This window comes from Meles meles, chromosome 10, assembly GCF_922984935.1.
Source record: "Meles meles chromosome 10, mMelMel3.1 paternal haplotype, whole genome shotgun sequence".
NCBI lineage: Eukaryota > Metazoa > Chordata > Mammalia > Carnivora > Mustelidae > Meles > Meles meles.
In genome coordinates, this window is record NC_060075.1 from 64,413,891 (window position 1) to 64,439,311 (window position 25,421).

At 34.6% G+C, this 25,421-nt stretch overlaps 1 protein-coding gene across 6 annotated transcripts in view; it reads right to left on the reverse strand.

The window, feature by feature from the left end:
* PHF14 (PHD finger protein 14) overlaps positions 1 to 25,421 on the reverse strand; it is a 206,284-nt gene that overhangs the window by 145,204 nt on the left and 35,659 nt on the right. For all 6 annotated transcript variants that reach the window (XM_046020322.1, XM_046020321.1, XM_046020326.1 and 3 more), the window contains exons 5-10: positions 21,409 to 21,568; positions 16,182 to 16,293; positions 13,159 to 13,296; positions 1,495 to 1,641; positions 576 to 846; positions 156 to 262 (exon numbers count right to left, since the gene is read on the reverse strand). In XM_046020322.1, the coding sequence (XP_045876278.1) occupies positions 156 to 262; positions 576 to 846; positions 1,495 to 1,641; positions 13,159 to 13,296; positions 16,182 to 16,293; positions 21,409 to 21,568 (935 nt within the window). The remainder of the gene's footprint in view (positions 1 to 155; positions 263 to 575; positions 847 to 1,494; positions 1,642 to 13,158; positions 13,297 to 16,181; positions 16,294 to 21,408; positions 21,569 to 25,421) is intronic.

Here is a 25,421-nt window from a genome sequence, read left to right on the forward strand (position 1 = left end):
TGGATGATAATGAAGCCAGTAAGAGTAGGAAGTGTAGAGAAGGGCCTAAACACTTCATAATAATTTCAAAATAAGACATAAATAGAAATTCTCTAAAATCACAAATGACATCATCAACAGGTCTATGATATTATGTTGTTTTGTAGCCAACTTACCTTATTATATTCCACATGGAGCTTTTCCTGTTCATTCTCTAATTTATCCTTTATATTCTTTTGTTCAGCCATATTTTCCTGAATTTGAATCATGCGCATATTTCTCTCTATTTAAATTAAATACCCAATTTTACTTAAGTAGAAAATAAAAACTGATATACAAAACACACAATGGAAGAAGCTAGCCATAAAGATGATCACATGGATAATTTTACATTGTTTACAATACTTTAACTCTATTCACAAACACAGGAACTCAGCATTTTACAACAACACACAACTTATTAGGAAAATAAATATGCTTTTTATTTAATATATGTAGCATGGCTAATAAATTTCTAAAAATTGACCGTATAACAAATATTTCTAATAGCAAATTGTTCTCATTAACAATGGGCTTATATCAGTGTCTATACTGACCAAAGTAATAATTCACAAAATCAGCAGTGAGAGCAGGTTGCTTATGCTTTCTCCTTCCGTCCACACTAGAACTAGTATCTGAATTGTCCACTGGAAAGATATCTGTACTGATCCCCATTAGCTCTGCTTTCCGCATCAGCTTACGAATGGCTGAAGCACTGCTAGTGAGTGGTCTGGGCAATTTTTCCCTTGGAACCCAGGCCTGAGGTCTGGTAGATCGAGCTAGCTCTGCTTTGGCACGATACTGCTGAAGCCGGGCATTGATCCTTGCCTATAAAAGAAATGCATACAAATTTTAAAAGATACTAAAATGTAACATATTCCCTCTGATTTCTACTTCCATGCTTAGAGAAAGTACAGATAACCAGAATTTCCTATATCAAGGCAAGTTATAACTATCCACAGTTATTAAGATACACTGTATTATTCTTGGGTTACAATAAAGTAGGTCTACTCCTAGTAACTATTCTAGGTCCTAACCTATGATCAGATTTGTCAGAACTAATTTGATAAAACAGAAATTTCTCTTTTCAGTAACTGCAAGTCTCTATAAATTCATCTTAATTTACCTAGAAATACATTTTAAAAGATAGGCAAACTGATCAGATCCTTTACATAAATAACAACGATCAGACTGAAAAAAGATATGGTCAACATACTGCACTGATAGAATAATTTCCTCTAAGCCACATTTTTCAATGTATTCGGAAATACGCTTCATAAAAGGCTGCTCTGTTGACTAGATGAGGAATACTCATCAGCTACAAACTACACTCACCATATAGCTTAATTACAATCCACTTCCTAGGTAACTAACCCCATTTCATAAATGTATTTCACATGTTGCTGGCACACACATATGAGAGCCGAAATCAATAACCTTGAAAGAAAAAACATGATTTTGGCATGAATCCCATACCTGTGCTTCTGGTGACAGTTGCTTCTCTCTCTCTTGCAAAGACATTTTACAATAGGATTGTAGAGCCAAATAGTTTTTTCTCTTCCATTTTCTGTCTAACCTATCTGCATGCTGCTTACAATAAGCAAAAAATGGATCTGCTATATCCTATACAAAAAACAGAAGGGTGGAGGGAACATTTTTACTATAAAGGGTCATAAACAACCTAAGAGCTAATGTTTCTTTTTTGAAGAATCTCCTACAGTGTTGATATTTCTAAGATAAATTATAAAAGTAATTTTTGCCCATAATGATAAAAATTGCTACTTTTGAAACTTAATCTTATATATAACTTCAAATTAACAACCGCTTTCCTAAGGGCCTTGTAGATTTAAAAATACTGCAATCAAATTTTATGTGCTGTATTTAGTTAAACTTGTATACCTAAAAATTAATCAGTTTAAAACAAGTAGGATTTTAATAATCTTAGGCATTATTAAATATTAAAGTTATGCATACACAGATTAATATTACAAGACAATATAACCAAAAAATACAGGAGTAGCCAACACACATAAGTGGAGCACTTTTTTTTTTTTTTTTAAAGATTTTATTTATTTATTTGACAGAGAGAGAGATCACAAGTAGGCAGAGAGGCAGGCAGAGAGAGAGGAGGAAGCAGGCTCCCCGTGGAGCAGAGAGCCTGATGCGGGGCTCGATCCCAGGACCCTGAGATCATGACCTGAGCCGAAGGCAGCGGCTTAATCCACTGAGCCACCCAGGCGTCCCTAAGTGGAGCACTTTTAACTGGCTAGCAATGAATACATGGACATATTCTACCCAGGACAAAAATGATTAAGAAAGCCAGGCCCTGGGACGCCTGGGTGGCTCAGTTGGTTGGGCAGCTGCTTTTGGCTCAAGTCATGATCCCAGCATCCTGGGATCGAGTCTCACATCGGGCTCCTTGCTCGGCAGGGAGCTTGCTTCTCTCTCTGCCTCTGCCTGCCACTCTGTCTGCCTGTGCTCTCTCTCTCTGACAAATAAAAAAAAAGAAAGAAAGAAAGAAAGAAAGAAAGCCAGGCCCTGTCAAATGAACACGTTAGGTATCACCTTTAACTCTTTATATAACTCTAAAACCTCAAATGGAAAACAGAGCTCTCTCACAACCATCCTTCCTGATACTAACCTAATGTGTTATTCTTTACAAAAAGTAGGGAAGGAAGGAAGGAAGTAGGGGGAGGAGAGGAGAGGGAAGGGAAGGAATTTACTCTGTAAAAAACAAAAATAATTTGTAAGTAACCAAAACATGTAAACTGCATTGTAACTGCCAACAAAAGGGAGTTCATTCTTTTTTTTTTTAAGATTTTATTTATTTATTTGACAGAGAGAGATTACAAGTAGGTAGAGGCAGGCAGAGAGAGAGAGAGAGAGAGAGAGAGAGAGAAGAGGAAGCAGGCTCCCCGCTGAGCAGAGAGCCTGACGTGGGGCTAGATCCCAGGACCCTGGGATCATGACCTGAGCCGAAGGCAGATGCTTTAACCCACTGAGCCACCCAGGTGCCCCCAGGGAGTTCATTCTTTAGATCTGTCCTCAGGAGGAGAAATAAAGATATGTTCTCCATATAGTTTTTACAGAAGCTATGTTAAAAGGGTGTAAGGTGTTAGAGTAAGGTGGGGTTTTACAATCCAAAGAGAAATCATGACACTAAAAAAGAAGTACAGGAAAAAGAAGAATGGGACATAATAATAATAACAATAACAACAATAAATTTAAGGTAACCTTAAAAATTATAAAAGCACATGATACAATTCTGTAGTGTGATATCCAGAGATGCCACAATATAGCACTGGGTAACATCACAGAATTTGGAAATACAAAAGTCTGGACACAGGTTTGGGTCAGCTCCATAATTTACAGGTTTTACAACTTCAAAAAAGTTACTACACATCTCTGGGTCTCTTAACTCATTTGTAAAATGGATTTAATAATAACTACTTTATATAGTAATAAAGTAAAGTAACAAAAATGTAGGTAGGAGATTGTATTAACACACACACACACATACACAGCTGCTTTCTCATGATGTTCTAAATCCTGGTGACAGAAGATGATAAATGGAAACAAAGACTATATCAAAACTCGGACAAAATGGCCAAATCTAGAGAAGTATTTTATTATTTTAAAGTAGGTAAGGTTGAAGCTGAGTCATCAGAAGTAGGATTCATGCTTACATAGATGAATTAAACATTAGGACCAAGACACTGAATTAGGAAAAAGACCAGTCATCTCTCGTCTAAAAGATACCTGAAAAGGAACAAATAACCCAGATCACTTTTTTAAATTAATTAATTTGGGATTACAGGACAATAAACCTAATTCTATGTCTAGAATGACCAAGGGATTAATGCTGCTCAGAGAATGAAAAGATATACCAAGCAAATATTAACTGTGACAGAAACCACTGTCTTCCAATATCTATTCTCCCCATCTTCCCCTTGGTAGAACGCTCTGAGTTTTTACTGGGTAAATGGTTACCCTGCTAGAAATGTTCTGCTCCAGCCTCCTTGCATTTAGATATGGCCATGTAGTAAGTTCTGGAAAATGAGATGGGTAAAAATTCCAGACTATGCCCTTGAAAGGAAACTGCCTACTCTTAAACTTCTCTTTCCTTCTTCTAATGGGTGAAGCCCAGTCAAAGTAGAGATAAACAATCTCTGATGTGTAATAAAGTACAAGAGACTAAGGAAAGATAAAACAACAATAAAAGCAACTAATCCCTAGAACCAAACTCCCCTGAATATCAAACCAGTCTAGAATCTCGTATGAGAGCTAGTTCAACTTCTTCCTTCTTTAAACCACTAGTTATTTGATTTTGTTAAACCAGTTAGTGTCCTAATTAATGTATTGGTTGATTTGGAATATCCTTTTAAACTGCTTAGAGAAATAAAACTTTCAAGAAAGGTTCCCAATGGAAAAGGGAAAACATTTATCTGAATGTCGACTATATGCCAGGCACGGGTGCCTTTTATATACTACCTCACTTATTCTATATCACTACAACTTGAGATGAATTATTATTTTAATATCAATTTTATGGACAGAAAACTGAAAATGAGAGAGGTTAAGGTGCTGACCCAAGATCTATGACTAATAAGTAAGATTTCTCTTTTCCAGCCACTACCTGATTGATCAGATTCACTTAAGGAGGTCTCTAAAGAGAGATAAGTAAAGCCCAACTCTGGGAGATTCGGATTCAGTAAATCTAAGGCAAAGGTTTTAAATGAGAATGCTTTGAGAAACAATACCAATAAACATAAACGATTAAAGGAGGCTTCCAAGAAGCTATAAAATTATAAGACAAAAGGAAATGATGTTGGTAGAAGGGGGAAAATAATGAAGATAGAAGAACTTCAGGGTCTGTGGCAAACTAGAATGTTCCACCTATAAAGGCATTCAAAAGCATACAAAACATACTGCTACCATTAAAAAAAAAAAAAAATCCGAAGTCCTTCCCATGTTCTTCCAAGTCCTACATGGTATTCTATGCAACTTCCTCCCCTCTTACCAGTCCTAGTCCCTAACTCTGTACCAGCCATACTAGTCTTCTTGTTGGTCCCCAAACCAAGCATGTTCCTATCTCAGGCTCTGCATATTCTGGTCCCTCAGCCTGTCATGCTCTCCTCTCAAATAAATATATGCCCACTACCACCATCCTTACATGTTGTCATAAAATGTCATCTTGAGGTGCCTGGGTGGGTTAAGCCTCTGGTTTCAGCTGAGGTCATGATCTCATGGTCCTGGGATCAAGCCCCCAACTGGGCTCTCTGCTCAGCAGGGAGGAGCCTGCTTCCCCCTATCTCTCTGCCTGCCTCTCTGCCTACTTGTGATTTCTCTCTCTCTCTCTATCAAATAAATAAATAAAATCTTAAAAAATAAAATAAAGTAAAATAAAATGTTACCTAGCATTACCCTACCTCCTTTACTCTCTAAATGTTTCACCTTACTTTGTATTTTTTTACAGTACTTATCACAATGTTGCATTTTGTTTTCTTTTTTCTTTTTTTGCTTACTTTTTTACTTTCTGTCCTCTCCCCACCTGCCACTCAAATGTAAGCTTCCTTAGAGAATATGTGTTTAAAAAAATATATATGTTTTGTCTGTTTTCCTCACTGCCATCTCCATAGGGTCTATAACAATGCCTAAAACCAGTAGGTAAATATATCTGTTGAATAAATATATCGAATGAATGAGAAAAAAACATACTAATCCTTAAATAGCTAAAGGTAAAATACAGATAAGGTGAAATATAGATAAGGAAAAAAATAAATAAATAAATAATAGTAAGTCCAGCTGAAGTTTCTGATTCTTCCATGGAAATTTCTATCCCTATTTATATTACTTCCTGCCCATACTAGACACTTGTGACATCTTTTAATGTCATACTATTTATCCCCACATAGGTGAATACTGTGCCTTAAAGCTATTTTTATGCTCCTTGACAGACTTCTCCACCCCAATATCTACCTTAGTGCCTTGCACATATGCATAGGCTCTCGATCATGACTGACTGACTTCACTGAGTGCTACGAAGTCACTTATTTCACTACTAAATAAAATATAGATTACCTCTTAACATAACTGGATTTAGGAAAGTGAATTCAAGAAGGATATATAATCATATTCTATAAATGCCTGCTGAGTTCTATTTCTGTCATCTGTTTTGACATAAGATAATGGAAAAATCTACCGGAGTGAAAATATGAGAAAATTTTTCATTTCTAATAAGAAGAGAACCCTTGTTCTCTTCTTTTGAATTCCAAAATGAAGTGCTTAGGATCATTCCAACAATACTGCATGCTTTGTATCATTCCAACAATATTGACACCAACGAGCTTAACAAGAACAAAAAAGGAAACCATAAAGATGCTGATGGGATAGAAGGATAAAATAGACTGGGTTGTTAAGCCACTAAAAAAACCCCAGAACTACGTATGTTTATACCTCCTGTCATATGAGATAGTTAATACATTACTGTTAGGTCATTATAAATGGTCTATTACTTGCCGCTGAAAAACTAAGTAAGACGCAACATAAGAAGATAAACAGCCAAGATATATCTTAAAGACCCCATGCATATTGGCATTAGACTCCAAATGTGGCTCTGGAATTTTTAGACAATTAAAGGAGTTAATAAAATCAGTTACATAATTCATGATATCTGTAAGATAAAAACCAAACCAGTTAATAAGCTAACACAAAGCTAGAGGCATCATGCACCCTGATTTTAAGCTGTATTACAAAGCTACAATAATTAAAACCAGTAACAGACTGACATAAAAACAGACCTTTAGATCAATGAACAGAATAAAGAGCCCAGAAATAAAGCCATGCATGTATGGTCAATTAATTTATAACAAAGGAGCCAAGAATATACAATGGGAAAGGATATAGCCACATACAAAGGAATGAAACCTGACCACTATCTTACACAATGGATTAAAGACGTGAACATTAGACCTGAAACCATAAAACTAGAAAAAAAAAAAAAAGGCAGAAAACTACTTGATCGAGGTTTTGGCAATGATTTTTAAAAATCTGACATGAAGAGCAAAAGCAACAAAAGCAAATAAATAGTAGGACTACATTATACTAAAAAGACAGCACAACAAAGGAAACCATAAACAAAATGAAAAGGAATCTAGGAATCTACTAAATGGGAGAAGATATTTGCAAATAATGTATCTGGGTAAGGGGCTAATATTCAAAATACATAAAGGGCTCATATAAATCAACAGCAAAACAAAACAAAACAAAATCCAAACAATCTGATTAAAAACTGGGCTGAATATAAGAATATTTTTTCCAAAGAAGACAGACAGATGGTCGACCAGTATATGGAAGACACACAAGCATCATCAATCATCAGGAAAATGCAAATCAAAATTACATGACATATCACTTTTCATCTGTTGGAATGGCTACTATCAAAAAGATAAAAAATAACAACTGCTGGTGAGCATGTGGAGAAAAGGGAATCTTTGTGCACTGTTAGTTATGTAAATTGGTGCAGCCAGTATAGCAAACAGTATGGAGGTTCCTCAAAAATTTAAATGTAGAACTACCATGTAGCCAGCAATTCTACTTCCAGGCATTTATGCAAAGCAAATGAAAACACTAACTCAAAAAGATATATGCACCCTCATGTTCACTGCAGCATTATTTACAACCAACAAGATATGGAACCTAAGTGTCCATCAATGGATGAATGCATAAAGAAACTATGATATAGATTATACAATGGACTATTATTCGGCCATAAAAAATGAAATTTGCCATTTATGACAACATGGATAGACTCAAAGGCATCATGATAAGTAAGTCCAAACAGAGAAAGACAAATATTATATGATCCCTCTTATATGTAGAATCTTAAAACACACATAAACAAAACAAACAAACAAAACCAAAACATACACACACAGAAAGCAAGCTCATAGAGAGAACAGACCAGTAGTTGCCAGAGAAAGAGATGGGAGGAGAGAAATGGGTGAAGATGGTCAAAAGATGAAAACAAACAAAATCACAACAAAACCAAATAAATTCATATGCAAACTCACAGCAACACCTAGTATAAAGAACTAAGAGAAAGAATACAATGTACTGAAAAACTGGCTCATTAGTATTCTCAGGTTAATTCAAAAGAAAAAAATCAGTAAGGCAAAATGCAACAATAAAAAATGTAACAACATCAAAATGTAAAAAACTCATATCTGCAAAAAGAATAATCATAAGAATCAAAATAATTTTGTCCAGGTACGTGTCTAATAATAGAGCTTATATAGACTATTTTAAAAAATTGATATACTCTGCATATACCCCAAATACATCATACCTGTTACTGTTAAACTTTAAATAAAGGTTAAATAAGCTTACCTTAGAAAAGTACCAAAGTGAAAGTGACCTATTTGCTAACACATGTTTTAATAGTTCCCTGAGCTGGGATGGCAGGAAACATCATCTTATGTAAACCAAAAAGATAAAGAGACACATGTGTGAATAAACAGTTATTCCAATACCACAAAAAAGTATAACAAAGGTATACCCTCAGGCAATGCCTTTATAAAAATAGAAAATTAAATAAATGGGAAAGGATATATGCAAAATACTACAACACAAAATGATGATTTGAAAACTAACTGTACCCTAGAATTATTTTTTAAAATAAAATCTTACCCCAAAAGCCAATAATGCTAAAGAGCTGATCAAACAAAACCTGACTGATAAAAGGGACCACTCCCTCACAACTTGTATTCTAATGACTAAGACGCAGTGAAAAGCAAGAGAAACCAAACAAAAAAACCCCTCTCCTCATAAATCAATGTTCTAATAAAGGTGAGAGACAATAAACAAGATAAATAAGAATCAATATACTGGACAGTTGTTAGGTACTAAAAAGACGGCAAAAAAATAGCAGGAAAGGGGATTAGAAAGTATCATGGAGGGAGAGTTTACAATGTTAGACATGGTGACCAGGAAAGTCCACAATGAGAAGCAGACATGGAATGAAGATCTAAAACAAAAGTGAGAGCGTGGGTTAGAGCCTCTGCCTTCAGCTCAGGTCATGGTCCCAGGATCCTGGGATCGAACCCCACATCAGGCTCTCTGCCTGCCTCTCTGCCTACTTGTGATCTTTCTCTCTGTCAAATAAATAAATTTAAAAAAAAAAAAAAAGTGAGAGCGTAGCTTGGACAGTTCAGTCGTTAAGCATCTGCCTTCAGCTCAGGTCATGATCCCAGAGTCTGGGATCAGGGAGCCTGCTTCCCCCTCTCCCATTTCCCCTGCTTGTGTTCCCTCTCTCGCTGTGACCCTCTCTGTCAAATAAATAAATAAAATCATTAATTAATTAATTAATTTGTAAAGAGTGAGGGAATGAGCCATGAGGACATATGTGAGGGAAGGGCAGCCCATGCAAGGAAACAAGTACAGAGGCCCAGAGCAGGAGCTTACCCAACACATTCATTACAGGAGAAGGGAAAAGGCCAGGGAGATCGAATGAGGGGAAGTGATGAGGTCTGAAAGGTAATATGAACCCAGATCACACAGAACTTTATAATCACTGTAAAACAAACAAACAAACAAACAAACAAACAAATTGGCCTCTAGTGTGAATCAGATAGGAAGCCACTGAAGGGTTTTGATCAGATAAGTGAGCAGATCTGACTTAGATCTTAAAGGAACAGCATTAGTTGTTACTGAAATGGTCCTCTATTCTCTAGAAAAGGATTGGTAGACTATGACTCAAGAGCCAAATCTGGGCCCAGCTTGTTTTGGAAACAGTTTATTTGAACACAACCATAGTTACTCATTTACATATTCTCTAAGACAGTTTTCACAATCAATGGCAAAAAGTTAAATAGTTGTGACACAAATGATAGGGCCAAAAAGCCTAAAATATTTACTATCTGGCTCTTCAGAGAAAAAAATTGCCACCCTCTGTCCTAAAAAGGCAAAGAAAAGTACGGAAAGAGTTAGGATGTTATTAATTCAGGTGACAAGGACTATTGGGACTAGGATAGCAGCAATGTATTTGTTAAGAAGTGGACATATTCTAGACATACTCTAAAGATATAGTTGAATACAGTTGATACAGATACACCAAAGGTATATATTTTAAATATAAATGTATATATATTTAAAATGAAAGACTTTTTAAAATAAAAATGTAGGTTACCAAGTGCCTAATAGCCAAATAAAGGTATTACTGAAGATCTCATATAAAATGTCAAGTTTTAAGCTATGTAACTTCTTGATGAATTCATGTAAAATTACTGGATCCACCAAGAGCCCATTCCTACCAACTGTGGTTTTCCCAGCAATATTAAGGCATCAGTTCAATAACTAAAGATCTAACTTGAGCCCTTGACATTTAATCCATGAATGATTCCAGTCCATTAAGTCAAAGGTTATGCAAAAAAAGGAATCAATAAAATCTGTAATCTTATATTGTTTCAAAGAGAATTTTCTACATGGTAACAGAGTATGACAAATCATACTTTATCAGAGAAGAAACGACCATATTTTTTACATGAAATATAAGTAACTTTAAGGTTAACTAAATGGTGTGAAATATAATCACATAAATTTCAGTCAGCATAACTGAATCTGTGCTATTGCTGTTTTAGTAATAAATATGTTGCATCATAACATGGTTTGAATATTCTAAATAACCTGGAATTTTCACAAAGTGGATCAGAAAGAATAGAAAGTTCAAATGGATCCTCACCAATGAGATAAAGTACTATGTCAGAAGGCTATAAAAAATCATTAAAATATGGTAAGGTATATGAAGTCACAGGATGAAACTGAGGTTACTAATTCTTTTTCAACCTTTCTTTTACTGCCTATATAAAACAGCCATTAAGAAGAAATCCTGCTTAACAAACAAGTCTTTAAAAAGGGGGAAAGAAGATTTCTAGAATGTCATAGAAAACTGAAACAGAAGGCATGTTCACAAACAATAGATCTGTTTTAATTTAAAATGTTTCTTAATTAAATATACTATTATATTACATGAATCTTAGTCTATAGAAGCACAACCATAAGAAGTAGCCAAGAACCTCTTTTAACAGAATGATTACTGCCAAGAGCAAACCTCACTGATATAGATTCATAAAAAGTCTTGGGTTTTAAAAAAGTGTTCTGAAATCTTTATAATTTTCCAATTCTATTTTATAACAAGATACCAGAAACATGCAAATATGTTTTAAATCATTTCCCCCCCAAAATACACGTAACAAGGCAGCAGTATACGGCTCCTCCATGCATTTTCTTTTTATTTTTTTAAAGATTTTATTTATTTTAGAGTGCATGTATGGGCACATGTGTAAGTATGCGGGGGAGGGGGCAGAGGGAGAGGGAGAAAAAACTTTAGCAACCTCTGCGCTGAGTAAAGCCATGGCCTCTTGATCGCATGATCCTGAGATCACAACCTGAGCTGAAACCAAGAGTCGGACCCTTAAATGACTGTGCCACCAAGGCACCCCAACTTCACATATTTTCCTTAGCTACTGTCTACCCACCCCCCAAAAAACGGTGAATGGTGCTATACAAAGGAACCCAAACTACCATAGTATGAAAGGTAAAGTTCTCAATAAGTTCTAAAAGAAAGAGCTACAAAGGAGCTTCCAGACTGCAAAGCTCAAAGGTTACCACAGTACAGTAATAACCTAACAGATTCTGTGATCTTAAGTATTCACCTGGGATTACCTGGTCTTCTAACTCTTACATGTATTGCCCCCTTAGCACTTCTGTTCACCATCCTGAGTTGTAGTAATAACTAATCCACACAACCCTATTATATAATTCATTATACCTCTGTGTCTGCCTAAGAGCTGTGAAAATGTTCAATGTTTACCCAGTACCCTTCATCAATCAATCAAAATACAATTCATAAGAATCAGAGACTGGTACAAAACTATGTACCACATATAACTGCTATAGAATTTATTTATTCAAAAAATACATCACTGTAAATCTACACAACAAATTTTCATCAGATTATCTTTTTCACTTGATTCCTGTCTATGAATTAAATCAGGTAAGATAAAGATCCAATATAATAAGTATGTTTTTATATGACACAAAAATTTAACCAGTAAAAGAAGAAACTCAACGAGAGACTTGGATATACCACAGATCCACCATGAATATATAGCAAGAATTACCAAGCAAATACTCAAATACCTGCCTACATAAGAAAGTTAAAGAAGTAACAAAACTTAGTCTCAGGACTCCTTAAGACTTAAAAATTATTGGAGCCCAAAAGAGTGTATGTGAGTTATATTTATAGATAGTCCCCATATCAGAAGTTAAAATAATAAATAAAATTTGAGTATATTTATTCATTTTAAAATAATAATCCCATCACATGTTAAGATAAATAACATTTGTATTAAAAATATTCTAATTTACATACACAAATTCAGTGAGAGGAGTGGCACTGTTTTACATTTTTGCAAATCTTTTTAACATCTAAATAGCCCACATAAAAGAAGATAGCTGGATTCTCAAAACTATTTCCACATTTAGTATGTTATATTATTATGTGTTATATAATCTCTGAAAATATACACTATTACTCATAAGAGAATTAAGAGTAAAAATATATATATACCATTCTCATAATTGTTACAAAGATAGTTTTAACCTCATAGACCCTTTGAAAGAATATTAAGGAGTCCCCAAAACATACTTTGAAAACAACTGACTATTTAATCTAAAACTAATAAACCTGGAAGGAAAATTATAAAATTAAAAACAATTGTAAAGAGAGAAAAACAGATACTGAAGATGGGGTAATGACTTTATTTACAGAAAAAGTAAGGTTTCCCAAGTTGCTGACATTTTAATGCTTTAAAACAACCTGGATTATGTTTCATTTTATCTGTCAGATATATCTGTCATTATAAGAATTTTAGTTAACATATTTTCCAAATGTTTAACTAGCTTTCAAACTGAAAAAACTCATAGACTGTTTACTTTTGGAATTTTAGATCAGTGATCTGGGCAAAGACTTTTAAAATAAGCTTGTTAATTTCTTTTATGATGCCCACCTGTTGTGGTACATTTATAGTCATAAGACATCTTATGAACATATTCAACAACGATGAGTTTAAATAATCCCACCTCTTCTGCTGCTGCCTCTGAAAGCAGACCTTCCTTCTGGGCACAGGTCACATGGAAATAGGCTCTGCACATCCCTGCATCACAGCTAATGCAAACTCCAGTTCTAGCAAAACGAGGGTCTTCACAGAAGCTACACTCCTACAACAGAATAATAGGAAAATCTCAGAATAAAAATCTCTAGGACAAGACTGCATTCTCATACAAAGCATCCATAAGATACAAATAGTGAATCAATAGCATATTAATAGAAACAGTAATTAAAGGCAAGAAAAGAGTTTATATGAAAAAATTCTCTCTATAGTTCCAATAAACCAAATTCCATTGATATAATAATGATGACAGTAATAATAATAAGTTGAAGGTTTATTATGTGCTAGACACTATTCTAAGCACTTTACAAATATTAATATATGTAACCATACTGTGGAACCTTCCACTCTAATATGTGGAAGAGATATTACCTCCATTTTCCGTATGAGAATACGGAGCTGAAGACAGGTTAAGAAATCTCCTCAAAATAACACAAAAAGTAACTGCCAAGTCAGTATTCAAACCTGGGTAATCTTACTTTAAAGTCCATGTTCTTAACTATTAACCTATACTGATTTAAACAATATAATACTGCTTGGAAATTTTAAGAAAATAAGAAGCCAGAGAAAATTCACCAAAACATCTAGGCAACACAGTCCAAGAAATTATGTATTTTTAAAATACATTTAAGAGAATTAAATACTATTAAATTAAAGAGAAATACTTTAAAGAGATTAAAAGTAATCTTAAGTAAACAATTTAATTTGTTGTGATAGATATTATAGCCAATTACATCCTTTCTGAATACAAAGGAAAAACTGTAAAACTAAAAGTTAGTTTAAACCTGAGATTGCTCCCAATTCCCTCAAACTGACTTTATCCTTTTCACTATCTAACCCACAAAGAAAAAAAAAAATCTGGTCTAAAATATAAATTACTCTAGTGATCATAATCTTCATAAAAGAAAAACCTGCTAAATTCTGAAAGACTGCCAATTGACAATTAAAGAACTGTTTATAGTAAATACATTCTAAGTAAATTAAATATAAGGGAAACATAAAGAAAAAATTTAGAAGTTCCAAAAGATACTAAAAATGTCATTTTACCAGTGTACATATTGACTATCTTGTAGGTAGACAGCACCAAAGTGACACATGAGCAATGAATGAAAACAGCAAGAACAGGACTCTGGGCACAGATGTGAAAACACACCCAAATCCTGACACTCTACTGCTTGGTTATGTGTCTTTTTTTAGTTAACAGTAGAAGGTGTATGGTATAAAATCCTAGCAAATAGCAATCTAAACATGAAACCAAAAAAAGAGAGAGAAAATGAGACAGGAGAGAGGAAGGAAGAAAGAGAAATGAAGAAGAGAAATGAAGAAACAGAACCAAATTGTTCAGGATAGTTCCGAAACTAATTCAATGTAATATGACAAGGTTGAGCTAGGGATTTCAGAGTGAATACAAGGAAAATTTTCCTGACCATAAAGTCTTGAGAAGACTATAGAACAATAAAGAAAATGGAATCTTTCTCAATTGCTTGAATCATTTAAAATGCTAGGGAACTAAGCAACTGAGAACTTGAGCAAGCAAGCAACCAGGATTAGGAAATGGATAGATAGGTCTAGAAGAGCTCATTTAACAGATGAGCTAGAGAATACATTATTTTTTACTCCACTTCTTGGTCATCAAAACAAAAGGTGATAATGAAAAATCAGGTCACAACTGCATATTTAATGATTCTCTTTTTTGGTTCAGAGGTCACTGCTGGCTTCAGATATATGAAGTAATATCTGGTCCCTGTGTTTTTCATTGCTTGTAGATTTGTATTTATGATAGTAATGTCTGTCACTGAAAATTACTTAAGTTGGTCCCTTCTAGGCTCTGTGTGAATTATGAAACTGTTATCAAAAAGCAGTACCTTTCACTTCCAATAATGGTGCACTGGGTAATTTGTACGAATCCTGCTAGAAACTAGAAAATATGGACAATTTTTTTTTTTAACTATAGCTTAAAGGCATCAAAGAAATAACAAGATAGTATAAAATTACCTGAGCACCAGGAAAGTAAGTTCAGTGCTTGGGCCTGTTTTTCTCCTCGGGGACTTTAGCTAATTTTGGAGAGGGACACTGAGATAGTGCAATAGAAATTACCCAAACTGAAGCACAAGAGTTTTGGAGTGAGGCTGGAGGGTGAGGGATGCAGGTGATGGTTAGAACCTAAGAAGGATATTCTGGATATAACAGCAGAAAATGTCAAATTCTTGAATTTTCAATATCAGAATTTTCCAACAACCTGTGAGCTTCCCATCCCACTTTAATATGTTACTAATGCTTTTCAAGAGTCTTCCTTCCCAATTTCCCAAAAGACAGCAATGGAAGAGAATGTTATCAGTGCCTAATTCATTCTAATATTACAGGCATGTCTGTGGTGATTTTATACCTAAATTTAAATTAATAAGTGCATTTTTATCACTTATAATCCTAAAGCTCAAGCAATAAAAACCAATTCATAAACGTGAAGCTGACAGGTTGCTGAACAGATTATGTAGTCTTTAAAAAAACAAAACACAACACTCCTTCAATTCTAAGTAAAACATCAGGTGCCTTTTGTACTCTTTTCATAATTTTGGTAAATTCCACTTGAAAAGTAAAGTCAGAAATAGGTTTGTATTTGTTCAGTCATGACTGATCTGAAAATTCGTATGTGCTAAGGAGGGTGCTAAATGCCACAGAAACGGAAGTAGAATCAATTATCATTTTACCCTACAAGTTACTTTAAATTAAGAATGCATGGAAGAATTTATAAATTATAGGCTTTTGGGGAATATTACTATCAATAATAGATGGTTAAGTGCTAACTGCTCTACAGATAGTATAATAAGAAAAAGCATTTCTATACTCAACAATGATACTGACATTAGTAAAAAACCATATGAACTAGTAGGTAAAATTTTTCTCTTTTAAACAATCAAGAAAACTTTGTCTCACCTTGGCACCATATTTGGAATAGTTCATTTCTGTTAGTGTTACTGGTCGTAATTTGTCAATATCTCCAAAGGCTACTCCAGGAACATACAGGGCACATACAATGTGAACCCATCTATGAGGAGAGAAAATATGATTTTGCTATCAAACCCTTTCATAAAATGCCCAAGAGGAAAATAAACATAAAATATGTGCCATCTCAAATAACTACTGAAAGAATTCTATGGTCAGATCTCAGAATCTCACATAACTGAAGAATACGGAATAAGCACAACTGCAATAAGCAGTTTTCAGCACTTAGCCAAAGCGAAGAGTGAACAACTATAATTGCCTGTCACTTCAATTCACTGCTCTTTGCACTCACCTGTTATTCTTAAATATTTGCACAAAACCACTACACAAATGAAACAAAACATCATTTTCTTATGCGTGGAAAGGTACTCACATTCATTATTTTAAGCACTGAGAAGTAAGGATCTAATTTAAGAACTGTGCAGTAATTCTGCAGTAATTAGGTAAAATTGTTCTTCCTTGTTACTTTTTTCTAAAAGCTGTTGGAATAGTCCTTCAGAACACTTTAAAACAATTTTTGGTGTTCATCCTGACATTCTCTCCAGGTTAAAACTGATTCCTGAAGACTGTCCAGAACAGTTGTAATAATAAAAGGAAGTCCTATTTCACTCACCTGTTCACCATACAAACTATGTACTAAAACTTACATGCCCCATGTATTTTTTTTAAGTCTGAATGATGCGCAACACTAAACAAAGAATGCTCAAAACTAAAAGGGGAGTTGATTCTATTTTTTTTTTTTTTTTGAAAGTTGCGCTGAAACTTTTGAAATGCATTAGGAGCCCTTTCTGTTCATATACAACCACACAATATACGGATCACCGGATTTTGAAATTTAAACAGATCTACAATACTTCTCTGAGAAAGAAGGTAAACATGAGATAGCAAATCTCTCTTAACCTTGTGACTATATTAACAATAAATTCTGCTTTATCACAGCTTGAGAGGCTATGACGGCTACATGGTTGTGTTTTGTGACACACTATAAATTTTCAAAGAGTAAGACTAAGAATCATTTTATAGAGGCACTGGGAAAAACAGTTACAAATCTTTAGAAATTATCTTTTTTATTGAGAAGAAAATCCAAAATTTTGAGATTTTCTTGATAAAATGTTTTAATCCAACTTCCCAAATGCATCCTGTGGAGTTCAATATAAAGATACACATCTTCAACAAGCAGCTGCTTTCTCATTTAATTTGCACAGGTTTTTCATGCTCCACTGGTGTATTAAATGCCACTGTACTCTGTAGGAGTTTATCTTTGATAAACCCAACAGCTGGCTGCTTGCTTCATACTGACCTTCTGAAAATGTTTTAGTACAAGTCATGCAAGTACTACAGATTTAAACTGCCATTTCAGTGTGACTGGCACACAAGTGTATCATTTCCCCAACCACTGATGTGAGGATGTCAACTTGAGTCTTTATTAAAATGCATATCAAACAGCTGAGACAATTTTTTTTCCCTTTTAATACCTGTTGTGAATAATTTTTTGTTCATTTGTTTAATAGTACATACTTTAGAACTCTGTAATTAAGACAAATGAAGAAATCAAAAAGGAATAATCTTTGCTAGTTTAACATTCATTTTGGAGCATAAGGACAGATGTTGACTCGGGAAAGGAAAAAGAAAACAAGCACCACATAAAACCACCAAAAAATGAAGAGTCAAAATCGTCATTCTAGCATGGAAACTAGTAATATATCCTTTAAAACACATATTTTAAAAAAGCAAACTAACTAGGCTTATCTAGGACTCAGAACGGAAACTACTTTAATCAACCAAATTTGATTTTGAAATGCATTGTATTTGTAGTGCCTTTACGACATGTAAAATAAATCCATTTCCACTATGTTATTTTCATTTTTCATTTATTCATTCAATAATCAATTACTAAATGACTCTGAGGAACGAAGCACCACAAAGGCAGTTTGAAAGTTATTATTACTTAACATGAAGTACTTGCAGCACAGTGTTAGGCATGAAATCTTTAAGGATTAGAGCCTATCTAATACTTCCCATAATCAGGTAGATAGAAGCCACTTGAGACAGGGTAAAATACTCTTCTTAGGGAACGGAATAAAAATTGAATGACAAAAAAAAAAAAAAAAAGAATGACAGTGGCGCCTCGGTGGCTCAGTCGTTAAGCATCTGCCTTCAGCTCAGGTCATGATCCCAGGGTCCAGGGATTGAGCCCGGCATTGGGCTCCCTGCTTAGTGGGAAGCCTGCTTCTCCCTCTCCTACTCCCCTTGCTTGTGTTCCCTCTCTCACTGTGTCTCCGCCAAATAAATAAATGAAATCTTTAAAATAAAATTTAATGACAAAAAGTGCTGATGGTTTCCACACATTAAAGCACATCATTTTCTATGTAGAACTTATGGCTCCCATCAGACTCAGAGGGGAAAAAGTCTAATTAGCCTATGTGATACACAGTTTCAATACCTTTTTCATTCTTTTCCATACTGAAGCTAGAATACTAAACGACTTGTCAAATTTTCTTTTTTTTTTTTTTTGCCTTGAATCAAAGTATATCAAGCTTTAACCATACCCTTCAAACTATATCAAGACCTATAATTTCCACCATAGCCTATAGATGAGTGTGTGCCTCAATGCAAATAAAATGTTCAAATACTATAAAAAGAACTTCTGCCAGGCTGTATCATCAAGGGAAGTATCTACAGGTAAGATCCGTAAGAGTCAGTACAAATATTTCTCAGTGAATCTAATTAAAGGGGCCTCTCTTTTCTCCACTCAGAAACAATTTTACAAGTTATTTTGTGGATTATAATAGCATGAAAAGGCAGATACTGTACAGTTTTTCAACAGAACTTTCAAATTATGAACAAGAGAAGAGGTAAAACAAACTCTTTTCCCTAAAAGGAAGCTCTGTGTTTTCCAAAGTTGTCTTACTTATTCACCACAATTTATCACCAAAAATTTCAACTGTCAGGACAAAATAGTTACCAGAAGGAATTTATACAGCTGGTACTCTATGATCATCTTAAGGAAATGGAATACTGGTGATAGGAAAAGCAATAGAAGCAGCATTAGAAATAAGGAGACATTTATAAACTACTTATTACGCTCCAGAACAACTGTATTGTTCTATAGGAACCACCTCTTTCCTCTCAAAAGTACTAAGAAAATGGAGGTTTTGAAAGGTTAAATCACATGCCTATAATCCCAGTTATTAAAAAAAGACCAGAACTCAAATATATGCAGTCCAACTTAAAAATATATGCTGTACTAAATTCCCTAATTCTGGGCCCAAGTCAGTCCAAACATGAAATAATGGCCAGGTCTATGATAGAGACTAAAGATTCATGTCAATACATCAAGTCACTTGTTATGCCTCATATTTTATTTCATCTTTTTGGATGTGCAATGAGGAAGAAGAGCTAAGATTTTCAGCCATTTGTCCTACACATCAACACACAGGGTTCTCCAAGATTCCATGGTAGATTCTATGCTATCCCAACAACTAGTATGGCAACATTTCTCAGGGGCCTTTCCACCAACTGAGGGAAATATAAGAAAAATATTTTTGACTTTACTAATGTAACATGTATCAAATTTTAAAGATTATCTTTATTTTGGGATAAAATGTATCCTATCCTTTTCAATGTTAAAATATGGAAAATAATGCTGAAAATTTATATACATTATTTTATCATTCATGTATATTAAATATTTTTTAAAAATACTGAAATAGTTCATCACAAAATTAAAAAATCACAAAATAAAAAACAACATCACCAAATAAAAAACTTAATATATTTTAGTACTTCTCTTTTACGGGAGGGGATGGGGTACGGGATGGTGAGGTCAGGTAGGTAATGATCCATAAAATATAAGAGGGCAGGAACTACTCTTAAACTACCCAGATGGTAGTCTCTTGGTCAAAAACATGAAAAATGTCAACATAATTATGATGACAATTGCTCAAATGTAGTAATAAAGATGAGTATGAGTATAGTTTAAAAAAAAAAAAAGAAACATAGGTCTTTGTGCCAGTTATCAATTTATTGCCTCTCAGCTCCAAATCCACCTTAAATACCTGCTATGCAATAATGGACAAAACCCCTTCAGCATTTCTCCTTTATAGTGAGCACGATATTAAGCTATCTTAGTAGAAGTGGTAGAGAGCACAGGAGGAAAGCACTTCTCAGTAGGAATGATGAAGAGCATCTGCCAGGGTTCTGCCCCAGCCACATACAGCAACTACTGACTCTGCGACCTCACAAACCTAGCCTAAAGATCACTTTTCTATGGCCCTCTTAACAAGGACCCACATACTGCAGACACCACACTGGTGCCCCAGTTCCCTCTCCAACTTGTGCCTAGACACCCACTTGCCAAGAACTAAAGACCCAGTTCTAACCCAGGCAAACCAGTAAGCATCTCCCTAAAAGGTTCCAACTACACCTTCTCCATTACCGTCTGAACTCCAGCCTTGGCCAGGGGACTGGGGGGGGGGCGGGGGGGGGGGGAGTGTCTTCCAAGTTTGTCATTCCCTGGATACTCTCCCTCAGCTTTAGGGTATCCTTTAGAGCTCTTTTATATTGCAGTAACTTTTTTTTCCTTTTCTTTATTTATTTAAATTCAAAAAGCCAACAGGTAGTACATCATTACTTTTTTTTAAATTATTTTTTAATTAACATATAATAGTATTACTTGTTTCAGGGGTATAGGCTGTGATGTCACAGTTACTCTTATCATAGCATAATAATTCTGTAAAGTTCCCCTTTAAAACCACTGTTAAGGGTTCTGTCTTCTGGTATACTTTTGAAATCAGACAGATCTAGGCTCAAATCTGACTGTTTACCTGCTTATAGCCTTGATCAAATTAAAATTACTTAATGATCTCAGCCTCAGGTACTATACCTATAAAATGGAAAACTTTAGCACCTGTCTCATCAGAGTCATTAGTGGGATTAAATGGACTATGGTTACAAAGCCAAGTGCAGGTAACCAATAAAGTCTTTCCTCCCTCTTCCCCTGATCTGTAGCCTACTGTTCATTTACCCTATGCCAAAAAAAAAAAAAAAATACAAAGAAACAATCAAGCAAAAGTTTGTAACTGAAAAAAATTAGAATAGTCAGAAGCAGACAGATTATAAAGCAGGCATATTAACCCATCAGAATTATGACATCAACCTTCCAGCATCTGTCTCCTTGAAAATTCCATCCTGATTAGGACAGAGTTCACAGCTAGGGGAAACACCACATTTACAGGCATCACAAAACCAAGGTTCCGTGGAGTTTTCAGAAGCTGAACTCATAATAGAGTCACTCTCTCCATCAACTCCATAGCAACCTAAAAAAAAAAAAAAGATATGATTAAATAGGTTACTGTTTAACTCATTTATAAAACTGCAAAAGAAAAAGGGAATTAGAGAACAAATCTGAAAAATTAATGGTTTATAAGAATGATATTAAAGTCAAAACAGTGAAATAATTTTATAAAAGTACTTTTTCACCTACCATAGTAAGCACAATGAACAAAAATGACCTTTTAAAATAATTTTACATCTATTGGAACAGCATTACGGGAATAGAAAAATGTAGAGTTCTTTAAAAGATTACATAAAAATAGGGCGCCTGGGTGGCTCAGTTGGTTGAGCGACTGCCTTTGGCTCAGGTCATGATCCCAGAGTCCCAGGATCAAGTCCTGCCATTAGGCTCCCAGCTCCATGGGGAGTCTTTATTATCCCTCTGACCTTCTCCCCTTTCATGCTCTCTCTCACTGTCTCTCTCTCAAATGAATAAATAAAATCTTTAAATAAATAAATAATAAAAGATTACATAAAAATAGAAATTTTCATTAAGGAGAAATGAGATTGCAGCTAGGAACTACTGATTAGTATTTATGGAGCTCCTTTTGTAATGGACACTTAAATTTATTTAAGACCATGCTCACACAAAACAAATATACAATCAAAAAAGTCTAATTTTGAAGATGACAGGTAAAACACAAACTCCTATAACCATAAACACAAGTTAAGTATTAGTAAAAGAAAAATACATAAAGAAACCCACACAGACATAAATAAAGGTTACAGAACAATTTGAAGCGTTCAGAGTAGAATTAGACAAACTGAGTTCCATTTACAATTGAGCCAACTTCAAGTTCTAGAAGGTATTTGATTTTTTTTTTTAAGATTTTATTTATTTATTTGACAGAGAGAGATCACAAGTAGGCAGAGAGGCAGGCAGAGAGAGAGGAGGAAGCAGGCTCCCTGCTGAGCAGAGAGCCCGACGCGGGGCTCGATCTCAGGACCCTGAGATCATGACCTGAGCCGAAGGCAGCGGCTTAACCCACTGAGCCACCCAGGTGCCCCGGTATTTGATCTTTTTAAACACTAATAAGTCTATCTTCTATAAAAATTTATCCATAACTGAAATTAATGAAAACAGGAGATTATTCTTTTTCTGTTTAACTCAATATTCTGAGAGAAGTTAAATTATTTAATTAGAAAATGTGATAACAATTTTTAAAGATCCTCATTGCAAACAAACAAGATTAGTTATAGTATAGGTCTTTACATTTTAGAATAGGTCATGTTACACTTAACTACCTTTCAATTATTAAGAGCAAAATGTTTCCTTATCAATGTAAATATACATATCTACAATTACAAATTATATTTAAAGTTACTATTTGTACTTCCAGATTTAAAATTTTTATAAAATCAAAAAATATTTTCCTTGATTTTGAGCTTAGAGGGTATCAGATATCAAACATGTACGCCAATAGGAAATTCAAGCAAAACATCACTGTGAACATTTTGGTAAGATCAGGTTCTCATTAAAATTCCTGAAACTCAATTTTTTCAATGAACTCAGTGTTGATGAGGCTCTCGGTGTGTGACAAACCACACTCACTAGAAAGTGATATCATATTCATTACCATGAATAATTTTTTTTTTCAGTATAAAAATACCAAAAAGAATGTATTGGCACTGACAAATATGGAACCCAATAAAAGGAAACTGAAAAGTCCAGAAATCATTTTACCCAGACTATAAAAAACCATGACGAACTCTTGATGACTTACACTATGGACTATAAAAATCACGAGTCCAAAATAGTTTTCTTTTCCCTAAATGATACTTGACACAAAACTTCATATTACCTAATTTCTCTTTTTCTAGAAAGGAAGACACCATCTTCATGATAAAAATATCCTGAAGAGAAAAAAAATAAATGCATAAATAGAACTAAACTACAATTCTAGGCCTTCATCACCTTTAGGCATGGGCACTTCTCTCATCTCCTAAGACACATTTATTACTTCTCCAAGATAGGTTGCTTCTACAGATAGCCAAAGAAACCAACCACCCCAGGATCTTCTGACCAGGTTTATTCTAAGAGTCGAATTGCCAAATTCTAAGGGGCATCCGAAGTGACCTCTATAAACTGAAGACATTAAAAACAAACAAAAGGGATGTCTGGGTGGCTCAGTGGGGTAAAGTCTCTGCCTTCGGCTCAGGTCATGATCCCAGGGTCCTGGGATTGAGCCCCACATTGGGCTCTCTGCTCAGAAGGGAGCCTGCTTCCTCCTCTCTCTCTGCTTGCCTCTCTGCTTACTTGTGATCTCTGTCTGCCAAATAAATAAATAAAATCTTTAAAAAATAAAAATAAAAATTGGGGGCGCCTGGGTGGCTCAGTGGGTTAGGCCGCTGCCTTCGGCTCGGGTCGTGGTCTCAGGGTCCTGGGATCGAGTCCCGCATCGGGCTCTCTGCTCAGCGGCGAGCCTGCTTCCCTCTCTCTCTCTCTGCCTGCCTCTCTGTCTGCTTGTGATCTCTGTCAAATAAATAAATAAAATATTTTTTTAAAAAAAATAAATAAATAAAAATAAAAACAAACAAACCAAAAAATACTGTAAGAAACATATGTAAGCAACAATCATCTCTCAAAAGGCTTTACCACACAGGTAGGTTTATGTGCATCCAGTGCAAAATGTGATTATTTGAACTGTTACACACTGAACAACTGGAGTCTAAACTGGAGAGTGTCTTCTCACAAACACCAAAGATACTCAAATTAAAATAAATAAATAAATAAATACTGAGTTAAATCACCCAGAAAGAAAAGAACCATACACAACGAGTAAGTAATTTTAAAGGACCAACATTAATTTACTAGATGTCACTAACGGGTTAATAGTCATGTGTAACTATTTAAGTCACACAATGCTACGACTGCCTATAGATTATAATTAAAATAGCCTGGTAGGCAGAAAACTAAAAAGTTGGTATGCAACTATGACTTACATAAGCTGCTCGAGCAGATGCCATAATTGTCATCTTCATGCTATTCAAAGGCTTTCTAATAGTGAACCTTAACGTAATCTGACAATCATACAAAAGCTTGCCAAAGAAAAGATTTCAAAGTAGCTATACTATAGTACACAAGATGAGGAAAGAAATCAAAACTTATTAAATTCTTTAATATCATTAAATTGTAGTTGATAGTCATTATCTTCACTTCTGTTTAGGTATATATTTTTTAGATGACAAATCCCAAAATGAAAAGGAAATACAATTTTCTCCTTGGGAGCAGTTATTATTATCACCAATAACAGAGAATTTTTCAGTAAACAAAACAGTAAGCAAAATACCATATTCAAAGAAAAATCACAAAACAAAACAATAAAAATTTATCTGCTATCTCAAAGGTTTATACAATACTACAAAGAAAAAAACCTATTTTCTTTACAAAATAATGTTCCTTTGAAGTAAATTCTTTCATCTGTATTCACACAAAGTAGGCAATTACCAAAATAACAAAGCCCCTGTGGGATTATTTTGTTCACTTCATTTGCCAAAATCAAGGTAAATCACAGCAGTTTTTTACAATAAAGCAAAATTTCCATCCTACTTTTTAAAGAATATTCTACACACTGGCAAAAATCTGCATAGAGATTAAACCTAAAAACAACCTGAAGAATGAGTTTTTTGAGCAGTTCTCCTAGGAAATCCCTACTCTGTAACCTAGAAGATCAGTATCACATTAAGTTCAAAGAGCAGCCAGCAGGTGCCTAAGTATTTCTTCTTCAGCTTCAATGCCCCTGAAAGATGATTCACAGTGTGTTATGACCTCTATAGGGTTCTTCACTTGCCGTTTTTCCAATACTTCTCCACCATATCTATTTAGTCTTCTGACCT